Source organism: Heptranchias perlo, chromosome 6 (genome assembly GCF_035084215.1).
Source record: "Heptranchias perlo isolate sHepPer1 chromosome 6, sHepPer1.hap1, whole genome shotgun sequence".
NCBI classification, from domain to species: domain Eukaryota; kingdom Metazoa; phylum Chordata; class Chondrichthyes; order Hexanchiformes; family Hexanchidae; genus Heptranchias; species Heptranchias perlo.
In genome coordinates this window covers 562,502-576,863 of record NC_090330.1, presented here as the reverse complement: position 1 = coordinate 576,863, position 14,362 = coordinate 562,502, and the positions used below count along the sequence as shown (strand labels likewise).

The 14,362-nt window shown below is 47.5% G+C and overlaps 2 protein-coding genes and 1 pseudogene across 4 annotated transcripts in view; 1 reads left to right on the top strand and 2 right to left on the bottom strand.

Annotated features, from left to right (window-relative positions):
• The window catches only part of ilk (integrin-linked kinase), a 97,721-nt gene extending 85,145 nt beyond the window's left edge, over nt 1-12,576 (bottom strand). The window contains exon 1 of the mRNA XM_067985554.1: nt 12,513-12,576. The gene's annotated coding sequence lies outside the window, so the exon portion shown is untranslated. The remainder of the gene's footprint in view (nt 1-12,512) is intronic.
• rrp8 (ribosomal RNA processing 8) overlaps nt 1-14,362 on the top strand; it is a 28,294-nt gene that overhangs the window by 494 nt on the left and 13,438 nt on the right. The window contains exons 1-2 of one of the 3 annotated variants that reach the window (XM_067985551.1): nt 12,938-13,051; nt 13,615-13,718. In XM_067985551.1, coding sequence (XP_067841652.1) covers nt 13,620-13,718 — 99 coding nt within the window. In that variant the 5' untranslated portion in view covers nt 12,938-13,051; nt 13,615-13,619. Of the gene's footprint in view, nt 1-12,937; nt 13,052-13,611; nt 13,719-14,362 lie in introns of those variants that run through there. The other 2 variants (XM_067985552.1, XM_067985553.1) reach the window with 2 other exon arrangements.
• On the bottom strand, nt 4,238-12,359 carry LOC137322621 (collagen alpha-2(VI) chain-like; annotated as a pseudogene).

Below are 14,362 nucleotides of genomic sequence, written 5' to 3'. Positions count from 1 at the left end.
TCGGAGGGTCAGTACTGAGGGAGCGCTGCACTGTCGGAGGTGCCGTCTTTCGGATGAGATGTTAAACTGAGGCCCCGTCTGCCTCTCAGTTGGATGTAAAAGATCCCATGCACTGTTCGAAGAAGAGCAGGAGAGTTCTCCCTGGTGTCCTGGCCAATATTTATCCCTCAACCAACATCACTAAAAACAGATTATCTGGTCATTTATCTCATTGTTGATTGTGGGATCTTGCTGTGTAAAAAATTGGCTGCTGTGTTTCCAACATTACAACAGTGACTACACTTCATCAGCTGTAAAGCACTTTGGGATGTCCTGAGGTGGTGAAAGGTGATGTAGAAATGGGAGTCTTTTCACTTTCACTGCAAGTGGAGAGAATTGTTAAGTTGAGGAACAGGCTGCCACAACACGTTGTGGACTTGGGTCAGTCACACCGACGACTGGTGCTGCCAATGTAGACTCAGGTGGAACGCTCATAAAACCCCAAGAGATTCCTGATTCACAGAGTAACTTGGCTCCGAGGCAGGGCAGAGATTAAAATGGTGCGAGGAGATCCTGTTTGTAGCCTGCTGGCTGGGTGAACGGTCTGAGCTGTTCTTTTAAAAACATAAGAAATAGGAGCAGGAGTAGGCCATTCGCCCCCTCGAGCCTGCCCCGACATTAAATCAGATCATGGCTGATCTTCAACCTCAACTCCACTTTCCCACCCGATCCCCATATCCCTTGATTCCCCTAGAGTCCAAAAGTCCATCAATCTCAGCCTTGAATATATTCAATGACTGAGCATCCACAGCCCTCTGGGGTAGAGAATTCCAAAGATTCACAACCCTCAGTGAAGAAATTCCTCCTCATAGAATCATAGAAAATTTACGGCACAGAAGGAGGCCATTCGGCCCATCGTGTCCGTGCCGGCTGAAAATGAGCCACCCCAGCCTAATCCCACTTTCCAGCACTTGGTCCGTAGCCCTGTAGGTTTCGGCACTTCAGGTGCACGTCCAAGTACTTTTTAAATGAGTTGAGGGTTTCTGCCTCTCCCACCCTTTCAGGCAGTGAGTTCCAGACCCCCACCACCCTCTGGGTGAAAAAAGTTTCCCTCAGCTCCCCTCTAATCCTTCTACCAATCACTTTAAATCTATGCCCCCTGGTTATTGACCTCTGCTAAGGGAAATAGGTCCTCCCAATCCACTCTATCTAGGCCCCTCATAATTTTATACACCTCAATCAAATCACCCCTCAGCCTCCTCCGTTCCAAGGAAAACAACCCCAGTCTATCCAATCTTTCCTCATAGCTAAAATTCTCCAGTCCTGGCAACATCCTCGTAAATCTCCTCTGTACCCTCTCTGGTGCAATTCCATCCTTCCTGTAATGTGACCAGAACTGTGCACAGTACTCAAGCTGTGGCCTAACCAGTGTTTTATAAAGTTCTAGTATAACCTCCCTGCTCTTATATTCTGTGCCTCGGCTAATAAAGGAAAGTATCCCGTATGCCTTCTTAACCACCTTATCTACCTGTCCTGCTACCTTCAGGGATCTGTGGACATGGACTCCAAGGTCCCTTTGATCCTCTACTCCTCTCAGTATCCCCCCATTTATTGTGTATTCCCTTGCCTTGTTTGCTCTCCCCAAATGCATTACCTCACACTTCTCTGGACTGAATTCCATTTGCCACTTTTCTGCCCACCTGACCAGTCCATTGATATCTTTCTGCAGTCTACAGCTTTCCTCCTCACTATCAACCACACAGCCTATATTTGTATAATCCGCAAACTTCTTAATCATGCCCCCTACATTCAATTCCAAATCATTAATATCTACCACAAAAAGCAAGGGACCTAGTACTGAGCCTTGTGGAACCCCACTGGAAACAGCCTTCCAGTCGCAAAAACATCCATCAACCATTACCCTTTGCTTCCTGCCATTGAGCCAATTTTGGATCCAACTTACCACTTTCCCTTGGATCCCATGGGCTTGTACTTTTTTGACCAGTCTACCACGTGGGACCTTGTCAAAAGCCTTGCTAAAATCCATGTAGACGACATCAAACACACTACCCTCATCGACCCTCTTTGTTACCTCCTCAAAAAATTCAATCAAGTTAGTCAGACACGACCTTCCCTTAATAAATCCATGCTGATTGTCCTTGATTACTCCGTGCCTTTCTAAATGATGGTTTAGCCTGTCCCTCGGAATTGTTTCCAATAATTTACTCACCACCAAGGTTAGACTGATTGGCCTGTAATTACTCGGTCTATCCCTCTCTCCCTTTTTAAACAATGGTACAACATTAGCAGTCCTCCAATCCTCCGGCACCATGCCTGTATCCAGTGAGGATTGGAAAACGATGGTCAGAGCCTCTGCTATTTCCTCCCTGACTTCTTTTAACCGCCTGGGATACATTTCATCCGGGCCTGGCGATTTATCTACTTTCAAAAATGCTAATCCCCTTAATACTTCCTCTCTCACTATGTTTATCCCATCCAATATTTTACACTCCTCCTCCTTAACTACAATCTCTGTATCGTCCCTCTCTTTTGTGAATGCAAAGTATTCATTAAGAACCATACCAACATCTTCTGCCTCCCACACAGTTTACCTTTTTGGTCTCTAATAGGCCCTACTCTTTCCTTAGTTATCCTCTTGCTCTTTATGTATTTATAAAACATCTTTGGGTTTTCCTTAATTTTACTTGCCAATATTTTTTCATGCCCTCTCTTTGCTTTCCTAATGTCCTTTTTAATTTCACCCCTGCACTTTCTATACTCCTCTCGACCTTCTGTAGTATTGAGTTCTCGGTGTCTGACATAAGCTTTCCTTTTCTGCCTTATCTTACCCTGAATGCTCCTTGACATCCAGGGGGCTCTAGATTTGGCAGTCCAACCCTTTTTCTTTGTGGGAATGTTTACCCTGAATCCCTTCAATCATCCCCTTGAATGCCTCCCACTGCTCTGACACTGATTTACCTTCAAGTAGGCTGGATGCAGGGAGGATGTTTCCCCTGGCTGGGGGGTCCAGAACGAGGGGTCACAGTCTCAGGATACGGGGTAGGGCATTTAGGACGGAGATGAGGAGAAATTTCCTCACTCAGAGGGTGGTGAACCTGTGGAATTCTCTACCACTGAAGGCTGTGGAGGCCAAGTCATTGAATACATTTAAGAAGGAGCTGGATAGATTTCTAGATACAAAAGGCATCAAAGGGTATGGGGAGAGAGCGGGAATATGGTATTGAAATAGAGGATCAGCCATGATCATATTGAATGGCGGAGCAGGCTCGAAGGGCCGAATGGCCTAATCCAGCTCCAATTTTCTATGTTTCTAAGTAGCTGTTTCTAGTCCATTTTTGCTAAATCACTTCTCAGGTTAGTAAAATTGGCCTTTCCCCAATTGAGAACTTTTACTCCTGTTCTATCTTTGACCTTTTCCATAACTATGCTAAATCTAATTGTATTATGATCACTACCATCAAAATGCTCTCTCACTGATACTCCTTCCACCTGCCCAGCTTCATTCCCTAAAACTAAATCCAGAACTGCCCCCTCTCTTGTTGGGCTTGCTACGTACTGGCTAAAAATGTTCTCCTGAATGCAATTTAAGAATTTTGTTCCCTCCATACCCTTCACACTGATTCTTTCCCAGTTAATATTAGGGTAGTTGAAATCCCCTACTATTACTGCCCTAATGTTTTTGCACTTCTCAGAAATTTGCCGACATATTTGCTCTTCTATCTCCCTCTGACTATTTGGGGGTCTATAGTACAATCCCAGCAATGTGACTGCCCCTTTTTTGTTCCTTAGCTGAACTCATATGGCCTCATTTGATGATCCTTCAAACATATCATCCCTCCTCATAGCTGTAATTGTTTCTTTAACCAATATTGCCACCCCCTTCCTTTTTTATCCCCCTCTCTATCTCATCTTAAAACCCTGTAACCAGGAACGTTGAGCTGCCATTCCTGCCCCTGTTTAAGCCATGTTTCAGTAATAGCTAAGATATCGTACTTCCACGTGTCGATCTGTGCCCTTAGTTCATCTGCCTTATTCACTAGACTCCTTGCATTGGAGTATATACCATTAAGCACTGCCAAACTCCCTTGTAGTCCAGTTTCTAGCCTTTGTTTCCTCTGCCTTCCAAACTCACTTACTAATTTTCTGCCTTCCATTTCTAGCTCTGCTTCTCTCCCTGCTGAATCTATGCTCAGGTTCCCATTCCCCTGCCAAGCTAGTTTAAACCCCCCCCACAGCACTAGCAAACCTCCCTGCAAGGACATTGATCCTGGCCCTGTTGAGGTGCAACCCGTCCGCCCTGTACAGGTCCCAACTCCCCCAAAACCGGTCCCAATGCCCCAGGAATCTAAACCCCTCCCTCCTGCACCATCTCTCCAGCCACGCATTCATCTGCTCTATCCTCCTATTTCTATACTCACTAGCGTGAGGCACCGGGAGTGATCTGGAGATTACTACCTTTGAGATCCTGTTTATTAATTTCTTTCCTAACTCCTTAAAATCTGCCTGCAGGACCTCATCCCTCTTCCTACCTGTGTCATTGGTACCGATATGGACCACGACCTCTGGCTGTTCACCCTCTCCCTCCAGAATGTTCTGCAGCCGCTCGGTAACATCCTTGACCCTGGCACCAGGGAGGCAACATACCATCCTGGAATCTCATCTGCGGCCGCAGAAATGCCTGTCTATTCCCCTAACTATAGAATCCCCTATCGCTATCGCTCTCCTGACCTTTCTCCTCCCCCCCCTACAGCTGAGCCATCCATGGTGCTGTGGACTTGGCTCTGGCTGCACTCCCCAGAGGAATCCTCTCCCTCACTAATATTTTGAATACTGGTTAGAGAGTGAGATGCCCTCAAGGGACTCCTGCACTATCTGCCTGGGCCTCCTTGTCTGTCTGGCGGTCACCCAGTCCCCCTCTGCTTGCACTCTCTTAGCTGCGGGGTGACCACCACCTGAAACGTGCTATCCACGAAACTCCCAGTCTCATGGATGCAATGTATCTCAGTCTTAAATGGCCGGCCCTTTATCCTGAGACTATGCCCCCCAGTTCTAGACTCTCCAGCCAGGGGAAACAACCTCTCAGCATCTACCCTGTCAAGCCCCCTCAGAATTTTATATGTTTCAATGAGATCACCTCTCATTCTTCTAAACTCCAGACAGTATAGGCCCATTCTACTCAACCTCTCCTCATAGGACAACCCTCTCATCCCAGGAATCAATCTAGTGAACTTTCGTTGCACCGCCTCTAAGGAAAATATATCCTTCCTGAGAAAAGGAGACCAAAACTGTACGCAGTACTCCAGGTGAGGTCTCCCCAAAGCCCTGTACAAATGCAGCAAGTCCTCCTTACTCTTGTACTCCAACCCCTTGCAATAAAGGCCAACATGCCATTTATCTTCCTAATTGCCTGCTGTACCTGCATGTTAACTTTTTGAGTTTCTTGTACGAGGACACCCAAGTCTCTCTGGACAACATTTAATAGTTTCTCACCATTTAAAAAATATTCTGTTTTTCTATTCTTCCTACCAAAGTGAATAACCTCATATTTCCCCACATTATACTCCATCTGCCACCTTCTTGCCCACTCACTTAACCTGTCTATATCCCTTTGCAGACTCTTTGTGTCCTCCTCACAGCTTAAGTATCGTCAGCAAACTTGGATACATTACACTCGGTCCCTTCATCTAAGTCATTAATATAGATTGTAAATAGCTGAGGCCCAAGCACTGATCCTTGCGGCACCCCACTAGTTACAGCCTGCCAACCTGAGAATGACCCGTTTATCCCTACTCTCTGTTTTCTGTCCTTTAACCAATCCTCTATCCATGCTAATATGTTACCCCCAACCCCATGAGCCCTTATCTTGTGTAACAACCTTTTATGTGGCACCTTATCGACTGCCTTTTGAAAATCCAAATATACTACATCCACTGGTTCCCCTTTATCTACCCTGCTAGTTATGTCTGCAAAAAAACTCCAATAAATTTATCACATGATTTCCCTTTCATAAAACCATGTTGACTCTGCCGAATCATGTTATGATTTTCGAAGTGCCCTGTTACCACTTCCTTAATGATGGATTCCAGCATTTTCCCGACGACTGATGTCAGGCTAACTGGTCTGTAGTTCCCTGTTTTTCCCTCTCCCTCCTTTCTTGAATAGCGGGGTCACATTTGCTACCTTCCAATCCACTGGGACTGTTCTAGAATCTAGGGAATTTTGGAAGATCACAACCAATGCATCCACTATCTCTGCAGCCTCCTCTTTTAGAACCCTCGGATGTAGATCATCAGGTCCAGGGGATTTATCGGCTTTAAGTCCCATTAGTTTCTCAAGTACTTTTTCTCTACTGATATTAATTACTTTAAATTCCTCCCTCTCATTAAACCCTTGGTTCTCCACTATTTCTGGTTTGCTTTTTGTGTCTTCTACTGTGATGATAGATACAAAATATTTGTTTAACATCTCTGCCATTTCCTGATTCCCCATTATAATTTCTCCTGTCTCAGCCTCTAGGGGACCAACGTTTACTTTTGCTATTCTCTTCCTTTTTACATACTTGTAGAAGCTCTTACAATCCGTTTTTATATTTCTTGCTAGTTTACTTTCATAAGAACATAAGAAATAGGAGCAGGGGTAGGCCAATCGGCCGCTCGAGCCTGCTCCGCCATTCAATAAGATCATGGCTGATCTGATCCTAACCTCAAATCTAAATTCATGTCCAATTTCCTGCCCGCTCCCCGTAACCCCTAATTCCCTTTACTTCTAGAAATCATATTTCATATTCTATTTTCTCCCTTTTTATCATTTTTTTGGTCGTCCTTTGCTGGTTTCTAAAACTCTCCCAATCCTCAGGTTTACTGTTCTTCTTGGCAACATTATAAGCCTCTTCTTTTAATCTAATACTATCCTTAATTTCTTCAGTTAGCCACGGGTGGATCACTTTTCCCCTGGAGTTTTTATTTCTGTGTTCGAACTCTCCAATGCTCCCTTGTTCCATTTGACTGACTGGTGGAGCGAAGAGCTTAGTCCTTCCTCTCTGTCAGACCATTTTAATTTGAAAGTGAAATGTCCCCCCCCCCCCCCCCCCCACTTCAGTGCCTCCCAAGCTGTACAGGACCCCACATCTTGATGCAAAATTCCTCACGTTAAAATCAGACAAAATCTCGCACTGTATAGGGATATAATCTCCAAACAGCCCAACTGAAAACAGATTTTTCTAATATGGAGGGAAGACACAGTTCTAGTATTTAAACCAGCTGCAACATGAGACCTAGAACTAACTGAATAAAATAAAAAATATAAGAAGTTTAATTAGGCAATGTGTTTCTCATTTAAAGGTGGAATGAATTTGAAGCTTAGAGAACAAAGAAAAATGAAGCAAAGTCACAGCCATATGAACAGGAGGAGGCCATTCAGCCCCTCGATCCTGTTTCGCCATTCAGTTAGATCATTGGCTGATCTGTATCTCAACTCCATTTACCCGCTTTTGTTCCATATCCCTCGATACCTTTACCCAACAAAAAACTATCAATCTCAACTTCGAAATTTTCAATTGACTCCCAGCCTCAACAGCCTTTTGTGTGTGCGGGGGGCGGGGGAAAAGAGAGTTCCAGATTCCCACTCCCCTTTGTGTGAAGAAGTGCTTCCTGACATCACCCCTGAACGGCCGAGCTCTAATTTTAAGGTTCTGCCCCCTTGTTCTGGACTCCCCCCACCAGAGGAAATAATTTTTCTCTATCTATTAGAGCCAGACCTTTCAGGAGTGAGATTAGAAAACATTTCTACACACAAAGGCTGGTTGAAGTTTGGAACTCTCTTCCACAAACGGCAATTGATGCTAGCTCAATTGCTAACTTTAAATCTGAGATAGATAGCTTTTTGGCAACCAAAGTTATTAAGGGATATGGGCCAAAGGCGGGTATATGGAGTTAGATCAGCCATGATCTTATCAGCCATGATCTTATCAAATGGCGGAGCAGGCACGAGGGGCTGAATGGCCTACTCATGTTCCTATGTTTCCTATCTACCCTATCAAATCCTTTAGTCATCTTAATCACCTCAATTAAATCACCCCTTAATCTTCTATGCTCGAAGGGAGCCTGTGTGCAAGTTGTTGGGGAACTGGGAGGCCACCTGACTGCAAATTGCGGAGGTACTGGCCATAATCTTCCAAACATCCTTAGCTATGGGGGTGGTGCCAGAGGACTGGAGAATTGCAAATGTTACACCCTTGTTCAAAAAAGGGTGTAAGGATAAACCCAGCAACTACAGGCCAGTCAGTTTAACCTCGGTGGTGGGGAAACTTTTAGAAACGATAATCCGGGACAGAATTAACAGTCACTTGGATTGATTAGGGAAAGCCAGCACCGATTTGTTAAAGGCAAATCGTGTTTAACGAACTTGATAGAAGAGTTTTTTTGATGAGGTAACAGAGAGGGTCGATGAGGGCAATGCGGTTGATATAGACTTTCAAAAGGCCTTTGATAAAGTGCCGCACAATAGGTTTGTCATCAAGATTGAAGCCAATGCAATAAAAGGGGCAGTAGCAGCATGGATACAGAATTGGCTAAGTAACAGAAAACAGAGAGTAGTGGTGAACGGTTGTTTTTCGGACTGGAGGGAGGTGTACAGTGGTGTTCCCCAGGGGTCGGTGCTGGGACCACTGCTTTTCTTGATATATATTAATGACGTGGACTTGGGTGTACAGGGCACAATTTCAAAATTTGCGGATGACACAAAACTTGGAGGGTAGTGAACAGTGAGGAGGATAGTGATAGACTTCAAGTGGATATGGACAGACTGGTGGCATAGGCGGACACATGGCAGATGAAATTTAACGCAGAAAAATGCGAAGTGATACATTTTCATAGGAAGAATGAGGAGAGGCAATTTAAACTAGAGAGCACAATTCTAAAAGGGGTACAGGAACAGAGAGATCTGGGGGTACATGTACACAAATCGTTGAAGGTGACAGGGCAGGTTGAGAAAGTGGTTAAAAAAGCATACAGGATCCTGGGATTTAAAAAGAGAGACACAGAGTACAAAAGTAAGGAAATCATGATGAACCTTTATAAAACACTGGTTTGACCACAACTGGAGTATTGTGTCCAGTTCTGGGCACTGCACTTTAGGAAAGATGTGAAGGCCTTAGAGAAGGTGCAGAAGAGATTTACTCAAATGATTCCAGGGATGAGGGCCTTTAGTTACGTGGATAGACTGGAGAAGCTGGGGTTTTTTTTTTTATTCGTTCACGGGATGTGGGCGTCACTGGCTAGGCCAGCATTTATTGCCCATCCCTAATTGCCCTCGAGAAGGTGGTGGTGAGCCGCCTTCTTGAACCGCTGCAGTCTGTGTGGTGACGGTTCTCCCACAGTGCTGTTAGGAAGGGAGTTCCAGGATTTTGACCCAGCGACAATGAAGGAACGGCGATATATTTCCAAGTCGGGATGGTGTGTGACTTGGAGGGGAACGTGCAGGTGGTGTTGTTCCCACGTGCCTGCTGCTCTTGTCCTTCCAGGTGGTAGAGGTCGCGGGTTTGGGAGGTGCTGTTGAAGAAGCCTTGGCGAGTTGCTGCAGTTCTCCTTGCAGTTGTTCCCCTTAGAGCAGAGAAGGTTGAGAGGAGAGTTGATAGAGGTATTCAAAATCATGAAGGGTCTGGACAGAGTAGATAGCGAGAAACTGTTCCTATTGGCAGAAGGGTCAAGAACCAGAGGACAGAGATTTAAGGTGATTGGCAAAAGAACCAAAGGTGACATGAGGGAAAACTTTTTTACACAGCGAGTGGTTAGGATCTGGAATGCACTGCCCAAGGGAGTGATGGAGGCAGATTCTATCATGGCCTTCAAAAGGGAACTGGATAAGTAAATGGAAGGAAATATTTTTCAGGGCTACGGGGATAGCGCGGAGGAGTGGGACTAGCTGGATTGCTCTTGTATAGAGCCGGCACGGACTCGATGGGCCGAATGGCCTCCTTCTGTGCTGTAACCTTTCTATGAATCTATGCAGATTAAATCATTCAGCCACCAACTCACCTCCTCCGTATCAGCACAAATCGTCTTGTCACACATTGATCAAAAGAGAGAGTTAAATCGTGTGTCTGATAAAGCAAATGGACCAAGTATTTTTTTAGAATTAAGGTACTGGTTTCACTTAACTTGAAGTGCCAGCTTGGCTCGGGAAGAGAACGCTCCCTTCTGAATCAGAAGGTTATGGGTTCAAGGCCCACTCCTGGACTAGAGCTCATAATGTAGGCAGATACTCCAGAAATTAATTTAGTTTTAGGTGTGGTCCTGTGTCCTTGTTTTGAATTTAATCACTTCATAAGAGATTTAGTTCAATTTTAATAAATGACAAAAATACAACAATCTTGTACACTTAAGTCGACTAAAAGACAATCAATCAGTGATATAAGCAGGGATTGTATCATTATCGATTGCTAGAAAAAGGGAGACCGATGTAGAAAATAATCTCTATTGAAAGCTTCACATCGGGAAGACTGGATCCATGTGCAGCAGCTGTGGGTTTCTGCTTCATTATACAAGTGGGCAGCAGCGAGCTGTCAAGAAACCCAGTAGCAGCCATCGATGCCACATCCAGCCCACGATGAAGAGTTCCAAATTCAACCCTCGCATGTTTCCTCTTCCCATCCCTATCTCACCCCCATTGCTGCAGACAATCTTATTTGTAGACATTTCAAACACTCTCCTCGCTGGTCTCCCGAACTCCACCCCACATCAACTCACCCAGAATTCTGCCACCGGCCCTTGACTTCAAAATCCACACCTTCATCTACAAACCCCTCCCAACCGCAGTGACCCCCTCCAGCCCAACATCCCTGCCCACACTCTCCAATCTTCCCACCAGCACCACCACCTGGATGACAGCCATCAGCTATCGCTCCCACACTCTGCAACTCTCTCGTTAAACCCCTTGGCCTTCCTACATTTCCTCCCACCTTTAACAAGGCTTGATGAAATTTACCTCCTTCCATTGCACCTTCAGCCACATCCCCAATTGCTCTGCTGCTCTGACTCAAAGTGATGAGCACCTTGGACTCTTATTGGTTCCATGTCCTACCCCACTTGCCCTCTCCAATCCATCTCATCCACTACTCCCAAGACTTGTTCCCAACTCCGTCTATCTCTTCTGCAACTTCCTATTTAAACCCCTTCAGTTGAATTTCCACATTTCTTAGAGCATGAAAATGGACCCAACAACAAAACCTTGCATTTATATAGCTTCTTTAATGTAGTAAAACATCCCAAGGCACTTTACAGGAGCGATTCTCAAACAAAAATTGACACCCAGCCACATAAGGAGATATTATAATCTCATCGAAACATACAAAATTCTTACAGGGCTCAACAGGGCATTTGCAGGGTGTATGTTTCCCCTGGCTGGGGAGTCTAGAACCAGGGGTCACAGTTTCAGAATAAAGGGTAGGCCATTTAGGACTGAGATGAGGAGAAATTTCTTCACTCAGAGGGTGGTAAATCTTTGGAATTCTCTACCCCAGAGGACTGTGGAGGCTCAGTCATTGAGTACATTCAAAACAGAGATCGATAGATTTCTAGATATTTAAAGCATCAAGGGATATGGGGATAGTGCAGGAAAATGGTGTTGAGGTCGATGATCAGCCATCATCTTGTTGAATGGTGGAGCAGGCTCCTATTTCTTATGTTCTTATGAGGACAGAAGACCAAAAGCTCAGTCAAAAAGGAAGGTTTTAAGGAGCGTCTTAAAGGAAGAAAGAGAGGTGGAGAGGTTTAGGGAGGGAATTCCAGAGTCTAGGGCCCAGGCAGCTGAAGGCACGGCCGCCAATGGTGGAGCGATGGGAATCGGGGATGGGCAAGAGGCCAGAATTGGAGGAGCGCAGAGATCTCGGAGAGTTGTAGGGCTGGAGGAGGTTACAGAGATAGGGAGGGGGGGAGGTCATGGAGGGATTTGAACACAAGGATGAGAATTTTAAAATCGAAGCGTTCCCGGACCGGGAGCCGATGTAGGTCAGCGAGCACAGGGGGTGATGGGAGAACGGGACTCGGTGCGAGTTAGGGGACAATCCCTAACCCTGACCCTATCCTTGATCCTAACCCTATCCCTCAGACCCGCAACAAAGCGCAGAGCACAAAATACCAGCGAGGAAAAGGAAATCATCAACTTCAGCAAAAGAGACCGGGAATAAACAACCGAGTCCGCCCCACACCGACTGCACCTCCTTCAGGGGCGGGCCCGGGGCCTCAAAGCGGCCGACTGTAAAACCCTACTCGCCCCCCGCGGTTACCCCGGTTACCCGGCCCGGGCCCCCCCCGCGGTTACCCCGGTTCCCCCTCCCCGCGGTTACCCCGGTTACCCGGCCCCCCCCCCCCGCGGTTACCCCGGTTACCCGGCCCCCCCCGCGGTTACCCCGGTTACCCGGCTCCCCGCGGTTACCCGGCCCGGCCCCCCCCGCGGTTACCCCGGTTACCCGGCCCCCCCCCCGCGGTTACCCCGGTTACCCGCCATCTCCTCACCGGCCATTTGACGCTCGACCCCAGACTCCGGGAATTTCACGGCGGCCCCGCGCACGCGCAGCGAGAGCAGGCTGTTGGGAGCCCGTCAGCATTGCGCCTGCGCGGAACCTCAGGGATTGGGCAGCCATCTTGGTAATGGAATGAAGAAACTCTCGGCTCTCGGGCGATGTTCGGCCTCCGGGGCTGCAGGGGGCGGCGGGCCCGGGCTCTCGGGGGATGTTCGGCCTCCGGGGCTGCAGGGGGCGGCGGGCCCGGGCTCTCGGGCGATGTTCGGCCTCCGGGGCTGCAGGGGGCGGCGGGCCCGGGCTCTCGGGGGATGTTCGGCCTCCGGGGCTGCAGGGGGCGGCGGGCCCGGGCTCTCGGGGGATGTTCGGCCTCCGGGGCTGCAGGGGGCGGCGGGCCCGGGCTCTCGGGGGATGTTCGGCCTCCGGGGCTGCAGGGGGCGGCGGGCCCGGGCTCTGCCTCTCTTCCCATGCTGTTTACAGGCTGCGGATTTACCGTCTTAGGCCTCAGTACAGAGTGAGAGAGAGCAAGCCCAGGTAAAGAATGGAGCGATGATGTGGTGATGGACTGGGGTGGACAAATGTAAGGAGTCGCACAACACCAGGTTATAGTCCAACAGCTTTATTTGAAATCACAAGCTTTCGGAGCTTTGCTCCTTCCTCACCTGATGAAGGCCATGATGTGGAGATGCCGGTGATGGACTGGGGTTGACAATTGTAAACAATTTTACAACACCAAGTTATAGTCCAGCAATTTTATTTTAAAATCCACAAGCTTTCGGAGGCTTCCTCCTTCCTCAGGTTACACCTGAGGAAGGAGCAAAGCTCGTGATTTCAAATAAAGCTGTTGGACTATAACCTGGTGTTGAGCGTCTCCTTACAGGTAAAGAAGAGAGGGGAGAGGAGGGGGGTGAAGGAGAGGAGGGGGGTGAGGGAGGGAGGAGGGGGAGGGGAGGAGGGTGAGGGACAGGAGGGTGAGGGACTGGGGGGGAAGGGAAAAAGGAGAGGGAGGAGGGGATAGGGGCTGTGCTGTGTGAGGTTGTTACTGAAAGTGCTGCTGTGCTCCCTGACCCGTCTCTCTGTTTTCCCTGCCCCAGTAGGAGAGATGTTTGCAGAGGAGGATTGGAACGATGATTCAGAAGCCAGGGCTCTGAGTAAAGCTGTATTTCACGGCGTGGAGTCTTCACACTGCATCACTCAGCTGGTGAGTCGCACAAGAGATTCAGACTCTGGGACAAGCCCAGTGCTTGGGGTGCGATGGAAGTCACTATTCAGCTGCTCTCTCGTGTGTCGATGTTCGATGCTGCCTCATATTGTAGCCCCAACACGCTGTGTCAGAGTGGCCTCGATCCCACACACTGAGGGTCCTGTATTCTCGGGGGTGGTGGGGGAGAGGCTGGAGTCCTTCTCTCTCAGGTCTGAGGGCGACTTTCCCTGTTGCTGGGATGTAGGGAGACCCGAGAATGGAAAAAAGGAGCAAATAAAAGGAAAGAGCAAGTCACTTGCAAGAGCATTGTGTTAAGAAGAATTGTCACTTCGGAACAGGAGGAGGCCATTCAGCCCCTCGAGCCTGTCCTATTAGATCATGGCTGATCTGTATCTCAACCCCATTTACTCACCTTTGCCCTTAATCCCCTCACCCAACAAAAATCTATCGCTCTCAGTCTTGAAATTTTAAATTGACCCCCAGCCTCAATAGCTTTTTGGGGGAAGAGAGTTCCAGATTCCCACTCCCCTTTGTGTGAAGAAGTGCTTTCTGACATCACCCCTGAACGGCCGAGCTCTAATTTTAAGATTATGCCCCCTTGTTTTGGACTCCCCCCACCAGAGGAAATAGTTTCTCTCTAT